A 23,334-nucleotide genomic window follows, 5' to 3' on the forward strand; every position below is an offset into this window, starting at 1 on the left:
ATTCCATCGTATTGCTGGTAATGGTGAAGAGTCTCCACAATAGCAGATATAAATGGTTCTTTTTCTATTTGACTACGTAGGAATATTGTAGTGTCTCTTTAAATAGTTTGTGAACAAAAGATACAGTACTTATTGAAACCAATGGGCTTGCATCCCTTCTTACTTTGGTATATATTCAAAGTAACTGAGATCAGTGGAGTAACTGAAGCCAATGGAGTTGCTTATGGCAGTATGACACTGCTGTGAGAGGAGCATCGTTCCAGATCAGTTGTACAGCCTACAAATAGAATTTGAGATCTCCTCTTCCCTGGTTACTTTATCATGCTGTTTATCTGATGCTATGTATTCAGCTGGGTTGTTTGACTGGAACAATTATTTTGTTAGCATCGTATCTACTGTTACAATCTCTGAATCAATTAAGTTGTGATGCGGGTGATCATTTACAATATGACACTTCTTTCCAGTGTGGTAACATGGCTAGGGAAGGCCTGAGGGTTCTTGTTGTAGCGAAGAAGTCCCTGACTGAGGAGCAGTATCAAGACTTTGAAGTAAGTTTGTATTTTTATAATCATGTAAGTGATGCCCACAGAGTTCTGATTATAGCATCTGCTTTCATCTCCCCACTCGTTATGTCATAATCACCATCATGTTGCTCTTGTAATCAGCTGGAGGTGTCTAGTGAGTGGTGTGTACTACTCCCTAGGCCATTGCTTCTGCCATCTCCACAAGTTTCCATTCTAGGGATTGATTCCACAGGAGTTGCAGCCCGGGAATCCTGCCCCGTAGACTTCTGTTGTTGCCATTTTACTTCTGCCAACATTCAGTGCTGCGTAGCCGTGTTTAAATTTACTGAAAAAACCTGTGTTGACATTTTGAATCTTCAATTTTGTATCCTGACATTTGCAAAACAAGAGAGAGTCAAAGAATCCTGTGTACTTTCAGGTGTTTTGGAAATGGGGGCTCCAGTTGCTTGTGTATGTGACTCCGGCAGATTGATTTGTCTATTTACCACAATCTGGTCTAGATGAGCCAAATTTCAAGATCCACCTCTGAAATAGCACTTGCAAATTTTGTGTATACTGAAGAATTATTTGTGAGCACAGATCAGATAACTCTGCATCTAACTGGCAGATTTGCATAAGTGTACCAGGAAAGATTTGTTTAGCCTCATTTGTCTTTGCACTGTAGGGTTAACGTTAACCAGTCATTACAGAGGACACCCTTGAGGTGGACTTAGCCTATGGCCTTCAGAGGCCTGAGTTGTGTCGTGTTGTTTAATCCTGTATTCCACAGACACACAAACACTCCTAGTTTGAATTATAGTGACGGGGTTTTTGTCTTGTGCTATTCTCAGGCACGCTATGTTCAGGCGAAGCTAAGTGTGCACGATCGCTCGCTGAAGGTAGCCACTGTGATTGAGAGCCTGGAAATGGAGATGGAGTTGCTGTGTCTGACTGGAGTGGAGGATCAGCTGCAGGCAGATGTCAGACCCACTCTGGAGACCCTGAGAAACGCTGGCATTAAGGTTTGGCTAACCTAGAAATGGAATGCAGAACCTCAGTCTAACTGACAGTGCAATTGATGATAATGGCCAGACAGTTGCGGGGAGACTCTCTGGAATGTAACATTTGGAGTAAATGGGTCTGTCTGATGATAAACCCCCATAAAATTGTGATCTCCATTGAGTGTGACTGTTGCAATAGGTAAACAGCAGTGATAAGTGAAAAATTCTTTTTCTATTGGCTGTAGAATAAGACACCAGCAACAAAGAAACTCTCTATATATTATTCAGTCCAGAAACAACCTTATTATCTAATGTTGGGTCTGCTCTGTTGGTTAATGGAAGTGCAACAGGACATGAAAATGATGACCCCATGTGCTCTGATTCAATGATTATATCATGTTATCATCTAATAGCTAGCTAATATTTTTGTACAGCGCTTTGACTATATAAAGCACTGTAAGTGCTGAGTACTAGCTGAGCACCTTAAAATGTGTCACCATCGCCCAAAATTTTTTTAATATACGAAGAAACCAAATATGCAGACAGAATAGTATATATGAAAGGTAAGTATAAAGAGTCAGCCAAGCTAGTCTTGTAAGTGGCTGCAGTTAAAGTTAGCTCGGCTTTATTTCCTTTCTCTTCTGGCACCCAAATTATAATGTGCAAGTTTTTGAGCACTGAGGTTGAACCACACAAGTATGAATCTTTATGCCTTGATATATAGCCACCAGAGGGTGTGTGAACCAAAAAGACTAATTCACAAGGATTTTTTTTATGCCTTCTAGCTTTATATATCTCCACAACTTGTGCACCTACAGAATTAGCCATACATAGATGGGCAAAGCCAGGGATGATTATGGTTTGACTCTGCCTTTGCCCAAAATCTTGTCAATCAGGTTCTAGGTTTACAAAATCAGGGGTGGTCTGGAACTAGCACTCACAGTTGGGGGTGAAGAGTTGGATAAAAGGTTACCATTCTGGTTCCCTATTTCAAACAGTAAATAGACAAAGCCTCACTTTGTATTGTAGACTCAAAACTAGGCTGTTTCAGATCCAGTACCCAGTTTACCTGAATTCACAAAGTTGTTGTTTTTTCGTGGGGGGGAGGGGAGTCCTCAATATACAGTTTTAGCTTTGATGCCATCTCTAATATCAACATAACTTTGCACATGTCACTGAGTAGGTCAAACAAACAGAATGCAGTTCCCGTAGTTTCCATAGCAATATTTTGATTTTTATTAGTTAAGTCTTGACTGTTTGGTCCAAAAATGTTTGTTTTGTTAACTTGGCTAAAGTCACTGCCTTCATGCTGAATGGATAGCCCTGTTAGTGACTGCATACATATTGCTGCAATTTAGATGTTCTGCCGCTCATGTTCTTTGGGATTCTGCATGTCAGTAGAGAATCAAGACTGAAGGCAGTTTTGTAATTCATTTGGGAGCTTTCTGTTTTCTTTATTTCTTTATTATACTATCTTGTTAATTACAATAAGTGTCCTACCTGGTTTTTAGCTTATTAAACTCCTTTTAGTGAATGAAACAAACAAGTGGATCCTTATTTGATCTGCTCCAACAGGGGAAGGCCTGGAGGGAATTAAAAGCACCAGGTAAAGAATAGCCAAAACCCCAAACATTAATACTGTTGAGAAAATTCCCTTCCAGATTATAGCAAATATCGGTCAGCACTGCTGACTGCTTTCTAGTGTCCTCATTTAATGACTGAATTGTTTTCATATACACTGTCTTCATTTTCCTTTAATTAGGGCAATGGAACAGCTTCCATACAAGGAAAGATTAAAAAGACTGGGACTGTTAAGCCTAGAAAAGAGACCACTAAGGGGGAATGATAGAGACCTATAAAGTCATGGTGTGGAGAGAGGGGAAGTGGTGTTTACTCCTTCACACAATGCAAGAACCATGGGTCACACAATGAAATTAATAGGCAGCAGGTTTCAAACAAACGTAAGGAAGTACTTCTTCACACAACTCATGGTCAACCTATGAAATCATTGCCAGTGGATGTTGTGGGGGTTCAAAAAAGAACTGGATAAGTTCATGGAGGATAGGTCTATCTATGGCTATTAGCCAAGAGGATCAGGGACGCAACCTCATGCTGTGAGTGTCCCTAAACCCTCTGCCTGCCAGAAGCTGGGACTGGACAGCAGAGGATGAATCACTCTTCTCTTCAGTCCCTCTGAAGCAGCTGGCACTGGCCACTGTTGGAAGACAGGATAGTGGGGTAGATGGACCATAGGTAAGACCCAGTGTGGCCATTCTTATGTTTAGTTTGTTCCACACACACAAGGGTGGTGAGCTAACTGCAGTTGCATCATCTATATTTCAGGCAGGGCCATGCAGGATCTATTTGCAGCTGGGGCTAAAGATTTCTGTCTAAAGCTTGCTGAGGATGGGGAGACATTCAAAGGGTCTGCCTCTTCAATTTATGTTTTGTGTTTTATCAGTGAAGTCTTGAAATGCTAGGTGGAAAAATATGCACATTTCTTAACCCACTGTATACTGAAGCATTTTTCAAACTCCTCAATTCCTCTGTGAGTAGGGGAATTCCCTGCCCTTTTTAAATGGGATTCTGTTATAGAGGAATTTGTTGAACACCACACACGTTCTGTTGTAAATATGGTCTATTTGCATGCATAAGAGCCCAGAGTTCCTAGAAGTTCCCTGTAAACGTAGTGTGTGTTAGGTTTTGTGTTTATTTGGGGATATAAAAATACTTTGAATTTCAGGTGTGGATGCTGACAGGGGATAAGCTAGAAACAGCTACTTGTACAGCGAAAAATGCTCATTTGGTGACCAGAACCCAGGACATTCATATATTCAGATTGGTGAGTAGTGTACACTTATTCCCTGTGGGTGAAATTCACCCCTCTCTGGACTTGGTTAAGAATTAAGTGGAGGATCAGAAGGGATAGAATACCCCAATCTATAGGCAGGCTATTGTGCATTACTTCCATGGTGTTTCCTCCAGCCTGTGGCCTGGAATAATGGCTACTGCTCTGCACTCCCTACAAGGGTGGTTCCTGGCCAGTGATTTAGCGTAAGCAGGATACACACCTACCTCAGATCTCCCCTCGAGTCTGATCCTCCACCTATCGAAGTCAGTGGCAAAGCTCCCATTGACTTCAGTAGTGCTGGATTTACCCTCTGTGCTGCTCTGTTTAGAGGTAGCATGGAGCCCCTGCAGCATACAAGAGTAAAGTGTCTTCCTCCCTTCCACGCAGGGCTGTTCTGTCACACTGCCATGGTGGTTTGGCATCATGGAGGGCCTTGAGTGGGCACTATGCCAATAGATCACTTCAGTCCCATGAGCAGAGATAATAGTGAAATTGGGCAGGTCACTGACGATACTTGAGATTTACAGTTTTTGAGATTCCAGTAGGACAGTGTAATAACTATGTAATTTCTCCTCATGGTTCCAAAAATACTCAGAGGGCATCCCTTAGTCCAGTGGTTCTTAACCTTTACTGCAGCATTTACCCCATTGGTTCTCAAAATATGTTCTCGCACCCCTTATCAAAAATCGTTGAAGTAGGTCAGTTCTTTAAACCTAGATATATTTTTCTGTTTGTATATTACAGTAATCATTAAAAATGTATAATTTTAATAAATACATAAGTTTGATGAAACAAAGTAGTTGTACTTACGTGCCTGTGCTTAATTTGTGTTTTCAATGATTTACCTTCTAAAAAAATCTGGCATGTCTCGCACCCCCAGAAAGGGCATCAGTCCCCAGACTGTTGCCTCACCACCTGACCACTGCAGGAGTCATGTAACCCTAAAACCAGCACACACCTTGGGCCGTTTATTTCAGCCCTCATGAGCAAAGGCCCTTGTGTAACTGTGCTGTTGATTTATGCAGACACTAATAAGAAACCTAGGGTTGGTTTTCCAAAGTCTCAGCAAAAAATGATATGATGCATATTTCATAAGATGATTGGTTAATTTCTGTTCTTTCAAATACAGTTTTAGGCACAAATCTTCAAGATTCTTGTGCATATTCAAACCCCACTCCCTGACAAGGGAATGAGAATTGAGGTTTGCACACACAAAGAGGGCAATAGGGATGGGGATGTAAACCCCAATTTTTACACACACACACACACACACACACACACACACACACACACACGAAACTTGAAAATGTGGACCTTAATTTCCCCCTGTTTTTTTGGTTCTCTTTTTAGTCAGAAGTATGTTTGATAACCTGATTGATTTGCCAGTGTCCTGGAGTATGTGTTCAGGATTGTATTAATTTATTTTGTTCTCGCCAATCACATACTTTCTCAGCTGCTGTGCTCATTTCCAGGTGACTAACCGCGGAGAAGCTCATTTGGAGCTGAATGCGTTCCGTCGGAAACATGACTGTGCGCTTGTGATTTCTGGTGACTCGCTAGAGGTAAGCTTCGAACTCTTATGACAGCTGTATAGGAGTCCCAAGGGTATTATGTGTGTGATTTGGTTTAGGGAAATATATGCCGTATAATCATCTTTGAAACTTCCATCTCCTGTAAAACAGGTGTGTCTGAAATACTATGAGTACGAGTTCATGGAGTTGGCTTGCCAATGTCCAGCTGTGGTATGCTGCCGATGTGCCCCCACACAGAAGGCCCAGATTGTGCGCTTGCTTAAGGAAAGAACTGGCAAACTGACCTGCGCTGTAGGTGAGGAACACAAGAGAAACTCTAACTTATGGTATCGCTATCCATTGCAGTCTCATTTTTATATTCACTTTTCTTTTAATTAATTTTTAAGACATTGAAGAGAAACGGATTCAACTCTTCTCAAACAGAGGGAAAAACATACAAGTCTGCTTTCCTTTAGTTAAAAATTAAAAGATCATTTTTAGTATTAATTTTTTTTTCTGAATATACAGTACACTATTTTCTTTTCCTGATTTAAGTGCTCAGCAAAGAAAAAACAAGGGCCTTTGTCCTCTTGCTCTTTATTGCATAAACAAGCCTGAAAGATTATTTTTATTGTTATTATTTAATTCTGCTTTTTTTACATATACTAGAAATTAAGGTCAAACCTATAAAATGTTTTATATTAGATATGAATTTAAAAACATTAGCCCCCCCTATTAAATCAAGTACTTAAAGTACATAAGTATTATGAAGTCAGTTGGTCTACTCATATGCTTAAAACTAAGCATATACTTAAAGTGCTGTGCTGAATTACAGTCATATAGAGAATATAAAACCATATGCTATAAACCAGCCACTAACTGCTGAAGTTAGGAAGAAATTTCCTTTATTATTATGTAAGACTACTGTGGCCTGGTATGGCAACTCTTGCTGTTTTCGAACTAAGCAGTCTTCTTTCATTTCATGACAGAAGTGGAAATATTTTGTGACACCTCGTGACATCAGTACTAACAAGAAATAACAAATAAAATGGAAGTGTTTTTTGGAATAACCTATAAACTGAAACTGTGCATATTCATGATTTTTTTTTGGCAGGGGGGAGGGCAGAAAAACTTCACAAATATTGAGGTTGGGTTTTGCAAAAAGAAGAGTTCACATTTCATCTGGAAAAATTATTCATTGTGAAACTAGAGAGACAAAGGTGTGTGGGGTAATATCTTTTTTTGGACCAATAAAAAATATTATCTCACTGACCGTTCTCATTCTCATATCCTGGGATGAACACGGCTGCAACAACACTCATTCTGAAACTCTAATTCTAAGCCAAGCTGCTAACTTTACTTCAATATTCTGGATGAAATTTCATGGCCTGTGTTATACAGGAGGTCAGATTAAATGATGTAGTGCTCCATTCTGGCCTTAAGATCCTACGAATCTATGAAAAATTGTGCAAGACATTTGAACACCCAATTCCTATTTAAAATTGAGGGCATCCACTCCTTCTAGCTCACTTTGAACATGTCAAGCCTGATGATTTTATTCTAATTCCCCATGGGCTAACATCCTTTCTGACTGTAAAGTTTATGAATTTATTAATTCAGCTACATTTAATAGCTATAATAAGTGGCTCTCTTACCATATTCCCTGTCCTTTCTCTGTGCTCTAACATGCAGGTGATGGAGGGAATGATGTCAGCATGATTCAAGAAGCTGACTGTGGTGTTGGGGTTGAAGGAAAGGTGAGACTATGAAACACACATCACATTTGATACGATTTGTCATATAAATGCAGAGGCTGGTTTCCAAGTGCCCCTTTTATTGAATCCTTGTTGATTCATGTCATAGAGAGAGCACCTGCCTTGAGAAGAAAAGACATCGGGCCAAAAATACTGGCCCTTTTCAGGTTAGGATGAAAAATAGGCAATGGTTTAGCAAAACTCATGTTGATATTTACTAGAGGATCCCACATAGTCAGACCTGGCTATTTCATTCTTGCTTCATCACTATAAATAGATGCTCAAAACATTTGAGTTGTAGCTGGTTCTATAACATATTCATTAGAACTGTTTTGTATTAATTTGGAAAACAGTGACATTGGCTCAGGAGTTCACCACTTACTGTACAGAATGCCTACATACCTTGGAACCAGAGGAATGCATTTGCAAAGAGTGTAAAGGCTGTGCATGAAATGGGCCAAAAAATAAAATCAAGGCTGTTTGAAAGCAACCTTGTGAGCCTAAAAGGTTGTGTTATAACTCATTTGCTGGCCCAGTAAATGGTGGTATCCTATTATCTCTCATAGCCACTGCAGTACACTTCTCATCCAGACATTTTCATTTGAGTACTTGTGGTACTGACAGTGGGTGTGTTCCCGATATAGCATCTGGTAACATGTGTGATGTTAGTGCCACACTAACATGCATGCTGTGAACCGCAATTCACAGACGTTCCTTCTGGGTTTGAACCATGAAACCAAACAGGAATTGTCCTTGTATGGTCTTTTCATTCGTTGCATGAGTGTTGGGGGCGGGAGATAGAGGAAATCGGGGAAGCAGCTGGGGGCTGAGGGAAGAAATAGAGATGCTAAGATAATGTTTTTTCCTCATCCAGTCCTGTTAAAATAAATATATATATATATATTGGGGGGGAAGGGAAGTGGGCAGAGTTGGTATTTTTACTGTCAGTACTGTTTAGGCATGTATTAACATGAATGGTGTTTCTTAATCTTATGTAATCTTGTGATCTCATGGTCTTTGATTTATTACCCTACATAGGAAGGAAAACAAGCATCCCTTGCAGCAGATTTCTCTATCACTCAGTTTAAACATCTGGGTCGGTTACTGATGGTGCATGGAAGGAACAGCTACAAAAGATCTGCAGCTCTCAGCCAGTTTGTGATCCACAGAAGCTTGTGTATCAGTACGATGCAGGTGAATGGACTGGTCCATCTTGGCGGGGTGTGTGTGTGTGTATGTGTGTGTGTGTGTGTGTGTGTGTGATGGGGGAAGGACTGTGAAAAGTTCAAAAAACAAGCTTTGCATTTCACATTTGACACAGTCCCTGGCTCTCCTTGGAACTATAGTGGGCTTGATCTTGAAAAAAGGGTAACTTTATTGCATGAGAAGAGGCTCGCCTCCATGTAAAGGTGTTTCCGTTTTTGAACAGTCAGCAATTTTTTTTCAAAATATTATTTTATTTTTCTTTTGGGAACAAAACAGTTTGCATCAAAAACGTGTGAGCTTGGAGATTTCACATATATGTCAGTGTGACAACAGCCATTCCATGGAAATCTTATAAAATATTGTATTTCTTCAGGTTTCAGAGTAGCAGCCATGTTAGTCTGTATTCGCAAAAAGAACAGGAGGACTTGTGGCACCTTAGAGACTAACCAATTTATTTGAGCATAAGCTTTAGTGAGCTTTCTTCGGTATGAAATGGCTCCTAAAGCCTCTCTTCAGCAAGTTACTTAAGAATGTATAACTTTAAGCACATGAGGAGCCCCACTGAACTCGATGGAACGTCTCGTGTGCCTAAAGTTAGGTACCTTGCTGAATCAGGGCCTACTAAAAGCTCAGTCCTGTAGGGTGCTGAGCACTTTAGGGAGGTGCTGACCTCATTAGGAGTTGAGGCATGTATTACCCACATTAAGTGCTCCGCATCTTGCTAAACTGAGCCAAAAGAGATTGACTTCAGTGGGAAGAAGAATGGGGTCCTCAATGACAAAATATGTTTTGTGTTCATAGAATTTCGGGTATTTTTCATCATGTTTGCACAACTTCAGTATTAAGCAAGCAAGATTGATGTGTATTTGTCAGTTGATTAAAAACAATAGGTTGCATTAGACTGAGATAATTTAAAGAAACGTATGAGTTCATGAGCAGAATTCTGTCTTCAGCTATGAGGGCAAGATTCTTGGACATATTTGGTGACAGCGGTTACTGTTTGGAAGTTTTTCTTTCAAGCCATAAGACTGCTGACAAATACATCTCTTTTAAACAAACATTTTTCAGTAAAATACGGGATCATTCCTGTTTTTGAGAATGCAGGTACCATCCCCATTCTGAGGTCAAAAGTCCATGCTGGAGTTTCTCTTTCCTTTGTCTCCATCACTAAGTGCTAATACATTTTACATTGTGAAAACATTGTGAGCTACACATATCTAAACCCCTGTCCTTTAGGACATCTGGATGAAAACAGCGGGCTTTAGATGAAACACTCCAACCTCTCTTTTTGCGGGATTATATAAAGAGAAGTTTACCAAAAGGGTTCAGTTCTTCACAGTTTGCTGTTAAACATTCTCCTTCATCCAAGTTTTGTGCAGGAGTCAAGGGAACGGCTATTACAGTCTCCTGTCTTCATCTAAAGAATTTTGAGTCTACTTCAAATACTTTTCAGTTTGGATAAAGTAGGATTTATCAAATATAACTTACACTGCAGCTTTTGAAGCCTGACAGTCCTTTTCTTTTCTTTGCTAGGCTGTCTTCTCATCGGTGTTTTACTTTGCATCAGTTCCTCTCTACCAGGGTTTCCTCATTATTGGGTAAGAGAAAAACTGTTCAGGAAAAAAATGTGAAAACCCTGTGCAAAATGAATAGATTCCTGTCTGAAAAGTGATACGTATGAAAGTTTATCAGAGGTATGTAAGTCTCCTTAGTTTGTGTACTGGTAAGTGCTCAGTAGTGCTCTTCATTGATGCCTACTGCAAATGTCACTTCAGAAACTGGAGAGAAAGTTTCATCCCTGTTCCAGCCCCTGTGTGCTGTGGTAAAAGGCTGGGTAGTGTAAAGGGGCTCTAAAAGCCCTGGATCTGGCCAAAGAAGAATTCCCCTGGTTCAGGAACTGAGGAAGACAGAAGCAGGTTATCTTCTAGTGATGTCTTTGTGAGCCGTGACACAGGATTGTGGCAAGGGTGAGGCTGCAGCACACAATGCTGTGGAGATTCTGGGCCGCAGTACTACCCATAAGAAGCTAGGCAAAGGCTGTGTCACCTACATAGCCTGCCGGGGGACCTTTGTATCTCCCTCTGAGCAGCCCAGAATAAGGAAGGTATAAAGGTGGCTTAAAGTCACCCTAGTCCTCCTCCTCCCTCTGGGCTCTGAGGCACAGCCCCAAATCTCACCCATACTGCCTAAGTTGCTATGCCCATGTCATTGTGCTTGCATAATATACATTTGCTCGTGCTCTCAGATAGGTGTGTTCAAAAAAAAACAAACAAACCCAGCCCAACCCTCTGAACTGAATTACATAGTCAAATCCAGCACTGAAAGAGTTCCAGCTCTAAAAGGAGTAGAAACTCTATTGGAAAATGTGTAACATCGGTTACAATACCTGCAGCTTCCGTTTAGGAATAGTTCTATTCATAAATTTAAAGTAGTAAATGTTGCAATTTTTTTTGCTGTACATACAGTACTGTGTTCCATTTTTGAGTTTATGATGTGACTATTGTTGAGATGCAGGGAGCAGCATATATTTCCTTTTTGAAGACTGCTGTATTCATTTTTATGGCTTAAACAATGTGTGCTCTATTGATGTCTCCTGTCTTGTTCTGCTAGGTATTCCACAATCTATACAATGTTTCCAGTCTTCTCTCTGGTCTTAGACAAGGATGTCAAATCTGAGGTTGCCATGTTGTATCCAGAGCTCTACAAAGATCTTCTTAAGGTCGAGTAGATCTTATTCTGTTTCTCTTCCATCTGCTTCATATATAATCTTTGGCTTGATTTGGAACTGGCTTTCAGAGAGAAAAACCAAACACGATATCCATAGACATGATAATTTATCATATGACTCTAAAAGTACAGTTGTCAAGACACACAATTCTGTTTACAATTTTAACTTATTTTTATTTTTTCACAGCTCGTTGTGTTTGTTAACAGTTAGCTGCTTATTAGAACAGGCCATAAAATAGAACTTCCATCCTGTGGAAAATTCTGAATGTTTGAGATTTTGTTTTCTTTCAAATCAGAATGAACTATCGAACCTCAGAATTTCCCACAAAAAAGAAATATTCTGATTTTGGAACATGACACCTCCACCACTTTTCCTCAGTTTCTGTGTTTCTCTCATCATGGCTTCTCACTTCCACCAGTGGTGGGCCCTGATGACATGAAGATGGGATGGAGCAGCCACTGACCCAGTACCATGCTGAAGCTGTGGGAAGGGGAGAAAGTGATAGGGATCCAGCATCGTGCTGTGGGGACAAAAAGACAGGAACTCTGGGAGGAAAATCCACCAACTCCTCCTTTCTGTTGAAAATTTTGTTGAAATTGATGTGTTCCCATTAAATGGGTTGATTTTGTGAAATCAGTATTTTCCAATTGAAATCTGTTCTGTCGGAAAATTCTGGACTAGTTCTACTGCTTATGATCTATTCAAAAACAGTAGTTCAGATGGTTTCTTGCATGGAGACTTGCCTTATAGGTGACCTAAAAAGAGAACAAAAGATTGGTTTTGTGCTGTTTTTGCTGCTTTATGATGTGTATTGGAAGCCTGAAAGAGTTTTCGTTGTTTTTAAAAAAAAAAAAAAAAAAAAAAAGGGTGGGGGGGGGAAGTCCACTTGATTTGATTTTTAGCTTAGAAATGTGAGGAATGCCAAGCCTTGCCACCCTTTTATTTTTCTGGAGAACTCTTTGAATGATTTGGGTATGTGGACTAGGAACATCCTTAATTGAAGGGAAGGGTGAGCTGATTCTTCAGTAAAGACATCCTTTCCCCCAAGAATTTCCATTAAACGGAGTCCAACAGAAGCAAAGTGAGTGTTTTCCAACAGTCTGAATAAGTCGCCGCCCATCTCCATCTGGTTTTACTCTCATGTGATCTCTGAGGTCATAAACCACTAATTCTCCAACCATCCCTAGGCCTGGTCTACACACAGTGTTTTGTACTGCTATGTTAGTTAGAAGAGTGATTTTTATTTTTTACATTTTTACTTAATACCCAGACTTCCCCTAGTGTGGATGCAGTTATAATGGTAAAAAGATACCCTATACCAAAACATAGTTTATTCCCATTCCCATACAGGAATAACTATACTGATATGAAGCACTGTTTGTACCAAAATAATCATGACAGTACAGTCAAATGCCTATTATGCACCATGAAGAAGCACAAAAAAGACATCAATTTTCTTCCCTTTGCAGGTCACCTCTAAACCATCTATTTTAGATTTATGAGTCAGAGTTGCTTGAAAACCTATAAATTAGTTTTCAAAAGTCATACTTGCTGTCTTTCTTTTTCTTTATAGGGGCGACCGTTGTCATATAAAACATTTTTAATATGGGTTTTGATAAGTATCTATCAAGGTAAGAAACTGCACCTGTTTTCTCAGCGTTCCCATACCTGTCAGGAATTATATAGCTGTCCTGCTGTATTATCAAAAGTGGAGTATTGCTGGAATAACGACTCTTTAGGATAGGGTGGAAATAGCCATTCCTTGCATCAGAACAATGACAGCAACCATCTTACTAATGCAAAAAAAAAAATCACCTAAAACTAAACATTTTTAGCAAGTGGCTTACCAACATTTTGAAGTACTGGGTCATGATAGGAGACCTCATGGGAGTCAGGAGATTCGGGTTCTGTTCCCACAGTGGCAATTGATTTGCTTTTTGACATTGGGCAAGTCTCTTCACCATACCCTGCTTCAGTTATCCCACCTGTAAAATGAAGTTAATGACACTTGCCTTTGTTTTTAAGGGAAACCACTATATAAACACAGTATTATCTATGAGTCATAATAATCCCAGTTCTGGTTACTGCCTAGCTGAGATGATTGTCTTATTCCCAGCCAAGGAAATGACCCTTTCTGGTAGTGAAGGATCTGAAGAAAGTTCTAGTTCTTGATATCAAATAACTTCCACTTTATCTGGGCTTTTATCTTCAAGTTGCTAGAAGCTATTAACAAAACTTCTTTGAATACCCTGTGTTTGTTTCAAGTGTGGATGCACCCATTGGTTTAGCTCCTAGGAAGTCAGCCTGTTGGTTTAAAAAAGAAAGAGAGAACCTCAAGCACAAGTGATTTCTGTTGCTGTTAGCTAAGGAAGCATGCAACACATGCACATATAGTGTTGAGGTTGTGTAGTTAAAATGGCCATAAGATCCTGTGACAAAAGGATATTTTTCCAAAAGTCCTTTATCAACAGAAGCAGGAAGATATGTGGCAAAATCAGCAGTTTTAAATGACATTACCATCCTCAAATGGGGAGTGGGGCCAGCAATATAAAACCTCTGTCAGATTTCAGGGGATAAGTCTAGTGCAGTAGAATGCTATGGCAGGAATAATGTTGCTATATAAATGCTAAGGCAAAGCCAAGACATTTATAGGAAGTTCACAAGTGGTGGAAAGTCAAAGCCAGAGGATGATGCATTGGAGGAAAAGTTCTTTCTCAGATGAGGCCACTATCCTAAATACAGTATTTGGTTAAAGTGACTTCATATCTTCTGTGCTAAATGACTAGAAAGCAGCAGGCTAAACAATTAGACTCGTTGCTAGCAGTGGTGGGCCTGACCCAAAACTGAACAGCCCCAAATGTTGGAAAGTTCAGAGCTGGATCTGAACTTTGTGGCTCAGTCTCTAGTCCCTTGTAGGGTTTCCCGTCAGAAACTATTGTGTGATGGATGTTGGTGCCAATTACTCATGCTGCTGACATGAATTATTTGTGCAGGTGGCTGGGCAGGGAGTTGTGTGAGCTTTCCAACATGGAATAGAGGCCCAAAATAATGCTTCCTTAATGCCGCTTTAATTTGTGCTTGTTTAGGGTGGAGAACATGGCTCACGGAGGGCACAGAAAACCTAACTAGATGCACTCAGCATCCCTACACCTTGTGCTTCCATCTGGACTTCAGGGCAGCACAGTAGAAGTTACAAGAGTTTGATATATGTCTTCTCTTTTGAGTGGTGACTGCTTTTTTTTCTGTAAGGACAAATAGATCACCATAATCTTCAAGTGATCTATGACAGTAGCTAAAATAATATACTTCATATTTCCACATCAGTAAATCTGACATGCCCCATGAAACATTGACCACCTGTGTGGTGTCTTTTACTCATTGTACAGGAGTTCTTTTATCTTCTTAATGCCATGTCATAAATAACTGATTTATTGTCCAACATGCATTACCAAAAGCCATTGCAAACTGTCTTAAGAGGTGACCATATGTTTCTGCTCTTTCAGGACTGAGACTGAGGTTTAGAACTTAGATTGATGTTTAGCAGTAAGATATCCAGCCTCTCTCCTTCTTTTTCCTCACAGGTAGTATCATTATGTATGGAGCTCTTCTGCTGTTCGAGTCTGAATTTGTCCACATTGTGGCCATTTCCTTCACATCCCTGATTCTTACTGAGTTGCTGATGGTGGCATTAACAATCCAGACATGGCACTGGCTCATGATAGTGGCAGAGTTGCTCAGCCTCTCCTGCTACATAGCCTCTCTGGTCTTCTTACATGAGTTTATTGGTAAGGTTAAATATCTTGTATTTCTTTAGGTCTTTCCAGACAAATGTTTACATGCTTAACAAGAGGTTAAGGGCATGAATTGGGCTCACAACTGCTGATGAACTAACCTACTGTAAAAAGAAAAGGAGTACTTGTGGCACCTTAGAGACTAACCAATTTATTTGAGCATAAGCTTTCGTGAGCTACAGCTCACTTCATCAGATGCATGAAGTGAGCTGTAGCTCACGAAAGCTTATGCTCAAATAAATTGGTTAGTCTCTAAGGTGCCACAAGTACTCCTTTTCTTTTTGCGAATACAGACTAACATGGCTGTTACTCTGTAACCTACTGTAAGTTACCCCAGGGACCAGATCCGTTAGCTTGAAGGCAGTAGCAGACTCTCAGATCTCATTACACAGTCCAGCCACTAGAGAGGGACAAAGACACACTTGGCCAATATGCTACACAAGACACCACTTGATTGGGTCATCTGTGGGGACTGAACCAAGCATCACCCTTTGTTGCTGGAGTGAAAGACCATGTCCATTAGCTGCATGTAGTAGTGGACTCACTAAAACTTGTCTCAATTTCTTTATTTCATCGGGACTTTTGTTTTATATTTTCATTTGTCTAAATGGAAGACACACCTCACATGCTAGAAGAAAACAGATAATGAATTCCACATTTCCCTGGGCAGTCAGTCTGTTAAATATCAGATCCCTGCAGCATGTTTCAGTGTGCTATCAGGGACCACAAGATGTCACTACTTCCCCCAGAAAGCCTTGTAAACTCCCAGGATGATATCCTGCTACAGAATAAAACAGGCCTCTAATTTCCTCGTTCAAAGCCTCCATGTGCAATAAGGCTATCTTGTACACAAAAGTATTGTGGCTCATCTTTGAATCCACTTCAAATATATCCACAGTGCTTCCGTGATTATGTAATGTAAATGGGTAAAAGGAGATGCTACATGGTATCAGCATGAACGGAGATAATTCATATTCAGCACTACTAGTGAGTCAAAGAAAAAGAACTCCCAGAGCTAACATCCATCTACGGACCCTGTAAAGGAAGCTAATGTAGGTCATTCTGCCAGGGGGGTGAAGGATTGCAATATTTCATAGCGAGTTTATTGTCTATATTTGTTTGTTTAGACAAAATACCTTATTGAAATGAGATGAGCAGTGTGTTAGGGAGAAAGCTGTATCCTTCATGAACAAGAAAGGAAGAGAGCAAGAGGTGGTTGGGGAACAGAAGTTGCATTGGTTTAAAAAAAAAAAAAAAAAAAAGATAGGGAGCAAAAATGCTGTTTTGTGTGTGTGAGGAGGAGGAGGCTGTTCCGAAGCTTTACTGGGCTGCATTTTTTCCCCCTGAAGCTTTCACTTTGACCCTCCCCATGCAGTGCAATTCTGACTTCAGTCTATGGCCCATCTCCATTGCTTCTGTGCTCTTTCCTTGCAGATGTTTACTTCATTGCAACCTTGTCGTTCTTGTGGAAGGTCACAGTCATCACCCTGGTGAGCTGCCTTCCCCTCTACGTCCTGAAGTACTTGAGGCGAAGATTCTCTCCCCCCAGCTACTCAAAGCTTACGTCATAGAGCTGCTTGGCCTACAGAGCAGAGACTAATTTTGCACACCGCGGAGAGACAGAAATCATGTATTCGTCATCGTAAGAACTATGTCCGATAGTTGCATAAGGATTATGCAGTAATCAATATTATGCGCTGCTTTAATGAAAAAGACTAAGAACTGCAGTAAACTGAAACCTGACAGTAACTAGAGTCTTTTGGGGAGGTGTAGGAGTTTGTTCAGTCTTTGTCACTTGGATTTACTTAATTGGGGTCAAATGCATGTAACTGCAATGATAATTGGTTTCTCATGTGAGATCAGAGTATCTGAAAGCTGCTAAATGACCTTGAAGTTTATACATGACAGATGTTTTGTTTTGTTTTTTAGTTTAAGTGTCTGTGATGTTCCTTGCATTGTGTTATATTTTTATATTATTATTTATCTTTTCAATTCAGGTAGAGAGAGTCTGTGTGTATCTTTGGAAGTCCCTTAAAATAGGTGATGTACTGTATTACCAACGGGTGACTACTGCGTGGTGTCATGCTGTTTTGATTGTAGGGTTCCAGTGTTAAACAGATCTATACATAATTGAAAACCTGACTGCTTGAGTTTTTCCTTCAATCAAAATGAAAGATCTGAATGTAGAAAATATAGTGTGTTTTGATGATTTCCAGCAATTAATACACATTGAGAAATATCATCCAAAAAAGGGAAAATTCCATTTTGTTTAGCTTTTGTGCTTCTTGTTAAAAGGAGCTGATGACATACAAATAACTACACTATATAGTTATGTTATAGGAGCAAATTACCTAAATTCAAGCAAAGCCTTTTGGAAGGAAACTTGCAGCTGATCAGCCTTTGAACGTGTTGACAGCATAATAAGAGACTCATCCTATTCTGCAGACAATGTGGCAGACGTGTCTTGAATCCTTGGAGACTGAAAGGAAAGGTCACAGGGCTGTTACTCTTCACAGTTACATAAAATCTGTTTCCTGTTAGGCTGAATTAATGAAGATGAGCTGCAAATAAGCCTAGGCAGTCATCTACATGTGCCATTCATGACACAGTCTACAAAGAGAGGCAGTTTGAGATAACTATGGAATTTGCATTGTTTAAAACTGGAACTTGCCTCAGTGGACATGAGTTTGAGAGCAGGCAGAAACTGAGCCCATGCACAAAATGGTCGTTTATTTAATGTGAAGCACAGATAAGATTTCCATTTATTTTAAACAGCAAAATTCCCAGAGGGGGGCTCTGTGTGTGTGTGTGTGTGTTGTTAATTTAAAAAAGCATTAACTCACATAATTTATAAAGCATTCCTTGCGGATGGAGACAGAAATATATGACTGGAACGCTTAGGAGTATGGCAGTGAGCTAATAGAGGCTTCCACCACTAGGTCACATGTGGCATAGTTTTAGTGACAGTCACACTTATCTAATAACTGTTTAGTCTGTGATAAATGAGTTGTGTGGTGTCCAGCTCTACTGAAGCAGAATCCACATCATAAAAACCAGCATCATAACCGGAACTAAGCACCCTTATTTGCAGGGTCAGCAGGGAGGCCAGCAATGACTAATCCAAATACCCTGAATTCCCCTTGCGGTATTTTTAAGTTGTGCTCACGTGGGGAGCAGCAGGACAGGCCCTCTCTGCCATGCTGTACCTCTTCGATGGGTTGCCAACTTTTGTTTCCATTGCTGCAGATCTGGCACTTTCACAAGCATTCAAATGATAAATAAAATTTTCTGGCTTACAAACTTGAATGCAGAATTGGATCAGTGCTTAAAATGAGATCTGTAGTGGGCAGTGACTTGCACCTCTATGTTTTGGATTATCAGCTCCAGAAAACCCTAGCACTACTTAGTTGTCTCACTTGCACTTGGAAATCTAATCTCTCTGAAGAACATGCTGCATGACCTGGCTACCCTTGATACATGTGGGTCCAACAAAGACCAAGTAATGCAAGTTCCAAACACTTTAGCAACCTTGAAAGGACTGGGTATCTGTCAATCATTTAATCACATAAATGGCTGAGAGGCAGGAGGAGATGCGTGCACATGCGCTGCAAAAGCACTTATGACCTGTCATTGTTTCTCAAAGAAGAACCCTCTGGAGAAACCAGGAGCATGAATTGAAGCAGTATGTAGGATGTTCCCAGAGTGGGTGAGTCAAAACCTGCTGCTTTTCCATTCTGCAGCACCAAAGGATCAGTTGAAGTATATTGATTTCCGCCCTGTAGATTCTGGGTTATCTACATAAGTGGAAATCTTCCTGGATCCCCTCCTCTTCCTGACACCTTGTTCCTCTTTGGAGCCATGTTGCCAGTGGCCCTGTTCCTCCAATAGGGCTCAAAGAGCATGAAGTTCATGCTAGATTTCCTGATGGGAAACCTGCTAGGCTCAGAAGAGAGCATGCCATGCTCCCCACCTTCACATTCTCTGAATTGACAGTGCTGTCACCACACTGAATTGACCTGAAGGGGCGGCCACGAGCCTGGGGGAAAGGGAGCCTGCACTATTGGCTCTTTTCACCCCTACTGTGTGTTGTAGAGCCCTTTTGTACCCTCCTCCTTGCTCCTTTGTTCCTTCTCATGCCATCGCGGGAAATACCAGGTCCTCACCATTCAATAGTTCTATGTATGACCATTTTGATAGTGGATGAATAAATGTTTTAGGCTGCAGTGCAAGATGGGAAATGTAGCCTCCAGCACTGCTGGCTACAATGGTCTCCTTTCTGCATACTTGATTTAGAGTCTTATGTTTCAAAGTCCATTAGCTCTTTTAGAGGAATAAGAAGAGCAAGCACTTGTTAAGATAAAACAGTGGCTTTTCTTTTGTGCTACATGGCTTTGATTTGTCTTTTCTCTGGTCCCCATAAAAGCAGAATACTCAGTGGCATCCTCTATAAACAACCCAGCAAGAAGGAAAAATTAGCTAGCTGCTGTATTCATGTTTACGGTATTTTTTAAAAATTCACCTTCCCATATCCCCTCACAAACTTTTTCCAGCAAAACATTTCTACTCTTCTTTTTAAATACAGATTTGTATCAGGGGCAGCTCAATTCTATATTTTTCTATGATTTGTTTCAGAGAAGAAAAGCCGTGTCTGAAAAGCTCTGTTGTAGAAGAATTGGGTTGTCAGTTTTTTGTAAATGACATCTGTTCGCCAAAAAGATCCTTCATGTTCTCCTAGTGATTTGCTACAGTTACAGGATAGGGTCAGTCATGCATTTGTTGCTGGCTTCCCAGATCAAAATTTTGATTTAGCAGATTTAAATGTAATAATCAAGAATGGTTCTGGCAACTTGTTGTGACTGACAAGTTAAGTCTCTTGTCCTTTTGAAAATACATGACAGTAGATATGTTTTAATGACTCCTGCCCCTCCTAGCTGTGTATTAGTAGTTAAATGTCCTGTAAGAATAACAGTGCCATGCTACTGTATGTAAATATTTGGAAAGTATAATTTAGAATTCACTGTCTCCTGGAGTCAATGCAGTTTACACTAAATGGACCATATTGGCAAAATCATAACTTATACCAAGAACGGGGGTGAATTGCAATTTCAGTAATATTTAATGGCTTCATAACCTTAATAAGGAACTCATATTAGCAATGATGGGATTAATCATCTTTAGCATTCTGTGAAAGGGGTGTAGCTAGTTTCTTGCACAGAGTTGTAAATCCAGGAAGTATTTCTCTTTGGGTATAATTTTTTTTTAAAGCAATAAAGAAAAAAAGGGTAAAACTGCCACTTACAAACACCAGGGATGGGGGAGGTATGATTGTTATTTTTTTTAAGTTTAGCACTTTGTCTGTAAACTATTTCCCCATATGTTTAAAAAAAAAAAAGTTTTTAAAAGCAAAGTTTCATTCAGATGTTTGTATTTACCGCACATAGTAAATAGGTGCCATACTGGAAGTTTAAGTTACAGTACATCTTTTCCTCTGTTATACTTGAATTTTGTGCTTATTTGGAATGAGACTTTTTTTTTTTTTTTAATAAGGATGTATGTCTTGTTTAGCAACTTCTTTAACTTTGTGAATCGTAGCAGTTTATGTAACTTCCATTTTATGGAGCTCTTCTACGAATAGTATTCTAGGAGACAGCAGTATGTGCTTCTTCGCTTGCTCTTGCTTCCCATGCTTACTTTAGAAAGCTCTCTGATCAGTGCTCTATTTCACTTTGCAGTTGGTTACCACAATAGCCTATATTTCATAAGCAGTTCATTCTTTGAATCACTGATGTAGCTAACTAAAGGTGTGCGGTCATGCTTTTTTTTTTTTAAAATAGGAGGTAGATTTTATGTTTCTTGCATTCCATTGCTTATAGCCTCTATATGTGTGTGTGTGTGTGTGTATACACACACATCCCATCCCTCTTCCCCCTCCCCCGAATCTTGTCCTATTTCTCTTAACAGCCATCTCTTTTCCTTTGTTCAGAATGGAGCTGTAATTTAATAGGCTGTTTGTTCAACAGTAACAGCTTGAACCTATACAGCATCTTATCTCACCAAAATTGTGTTAGCTGTCAGCAGTGACATCATTAGTGTCATCACAGCTGTGGGAACACAACGTTTAAGTGCTGCAGCTGCTGCAGAGCGAGAATGAGCAGCACCAAACCCTCTACTTTTCTATAGTCTGCTGAATTAATATAACCATACACTCTCATTGCAAACTCATTTAAACCTGTGTGTGACTCCAGTGGGAAATTATTGCTGTTTTAGGAGGTTAGGCTGGGGTTTTCAAAGGCACCTAAAAGAGCAAGTTGCCTGAACCCCTTTGGCTTCTTTAAAATTCAAGCCTTAAGGTTTGGGGGCGGTTTTTTGTTTTTGTTTTTGTTTTTTTAATGGCTGCAGCAGAGTTGGGTGCAAAATACACCCCTAATTATCACCTGCACTTGTCACAGCCATGTGTACAAACAAGTTAACTGCACAAATCACCATCATGAGCTATTTGCCCACTCCGAATTTCAAAGGGAGTTCTACTTGCCCATGCAATTGCACATCTAGGGCCCAACCTAGTGTTTCCGTTGACTTCAGTGTTGATGGACCAGATCCTTAATTCTTATTAAGAATCCAAGCCTTTAATCTGCATGAAATCCTGGGTTCTTCAACTTTGCCAAGATGGCGCATTATTGTTGCCTAATAAAAGCTGTGTGCTTCTATGCCTTTAAAAACTTTTTCAATTGTATGGGGAAATGGATTCTGGTGTCAAAATGATATTTATTGAGATGCCAATGTTTTGTACCTGTCATTTAGTTAAATAAGATGTAAATACCTTTGATTCAAGAGAAAAATGAATGCAAATTATTTATTGTTCTGTGGAATTATATGTTGCAGACATGTAAGAATTTAAAGGGAATGATGTAAAAACAGGTGAAAAAATAAATTTTATGCAACTTCATGCTTTTATGTATATACACTTTGCATGATGGGCTTGAGTTGATCTTGTCCTGATCAGTCCATGATGTTTATACTGGGGGTATAGTATGTAGGTTTAGATCTATTACAGCCTTTTTAATTTGGATGCAGAGGAAATATGAAGCTGAGGTAAGATACATTTTTACTAATTTGTGTGCAATTGTTTCATCATATCTTTATTATAGACAATAAGTTTTCTAGCTGATTTATTCGGCTCACAAACTAGAAAATACTCTCATTGGAAGCATGTGGTTTTGCCATCCTCCACTCCTTTAAAAATAATTTGCTGGAAACAGCAATGTAAAGAATTTAGCCACTTGTGATCTTATATCCTAATTTAAATCTTCCAGAAGAATAATGCTAAATAGCTTTATGAAGAGCATGGATTGGTGTTAAGAAAGTTATTCACCAGGATAGTTACTCATTGTAAATGTATCTTCTCTGGGCCATTTTTTTCTCCCATTCTTTGTATTGGTGTAACTGCAAGCGAACTGCTATAGATTGTCACAAGCGCAGACCCTTGCAATTTTGTCCACTAGGTGGAACTTAAGTATTGAAATAGCCTACCTCAGTTTTGTGTTTTCTAGAACCAGTTAGTCCCAGAGTACCCAACTGTCCCAAGTCTTTCTACATTCAGTCTAATTTGGAAATTCAATTTCATAAGCCCTAGCTCATTTAGAAAAACGCTGGGTCTAATTCTGCTCTCATTTTAAACTAATGGAACTCCATGGAAGTCAGTGGTGTTCATCCTGATATTCACCACTGTAAATGAAGAGAATCAGGCCCTTTTTTTGGAAAATAGATGATTGAGTAATGTTATTTAGGGATGACTCTTCTTCAGAAGTTCTCCTATCTTGAATGTTTGATTATTTAGCTGCTAAACGGCAGCTCCAAAAGCACCATGGTATCTTTCAAATGGAAAAAAAATTGCCTGTTTTTTATATGGAAACTTTTTTGAAAAAAAATAACAAAATTGAAGCTACATTTAGAGTCTTCCTGTGGAAGACTCTGATAGAATGAAATAAG

At 39.7% G+C, this 23,334-nt stretch overlaps 1 protein-coding gene across 1 annotated transcript in view; it reads left to right on the top strand.

Annotated features, from left to right (window-relative positions):
- Positions 1-22,685, top strand: part of ATP9A (ATPase phospholipid transporting 9A (putative)) — an 85,327-nt gene extending 62,642 nt beyond the window's left edge. The window contains exons 17-28 of the mRNA XM_074969976.1: positions 465-548; positions 1,355-1,525; positions 4,248-4,346; positions 5,828-5,917; positions 6,038-6,182; positions 7,559-7,623; positions 8,659-8,814; positions 10,360-10,424; positions 11,437-11,545; positions 13,128-13,185; positions 15,136-15,339; positions 16,780-22,685. Of these exons, the coding sequence (XP_074826077.1) occupies positions 465-548; positions 1,355-1,525; positions 4,248-4,346; positions 5,828-5,917; positions 6,038-6,182; positions 7,559-7,623; positions 8,659-8,814; positions 10,360-10,424; positions 11,437-11,545; positions 13,128-13,185; positions 15,136-15,339; positions 16,780-16,916 (1,383 nt within the window). The 3' untranslated portion in view covers positions 16,917-22,685. The remainder of the gene's footprint in view (positions 1-464; positions 549-1,354; positions 1,526-4,247; positions 4,347-5,827; positions 5,918-6,037; positions 6,183-7,558; positions 7,624-8,658; positions 8,815-10,359; positions 10,425-11,436; positions 11,546-13,127; positions 13,186-15,135; positions 15,340-16,779) is intronic.
- The last annotated feature ends 649 nt before the right edge of the window (positions 22,686-23,334 follow it).

Source organism: Natator depressus, chromosome 13 (assembly GCF_965152275.1).
Source record: "Natator depressus isolate rNatDep1 chromosome 13, rNatDep2.hap1, whole genome shotgun sequence".
Taxonomy (NCBI): domain Eukaryota; kingdom Metazoa; phylum Chordata; order Testudines; family Cheloniidae; genus Natator; species Natator depressus.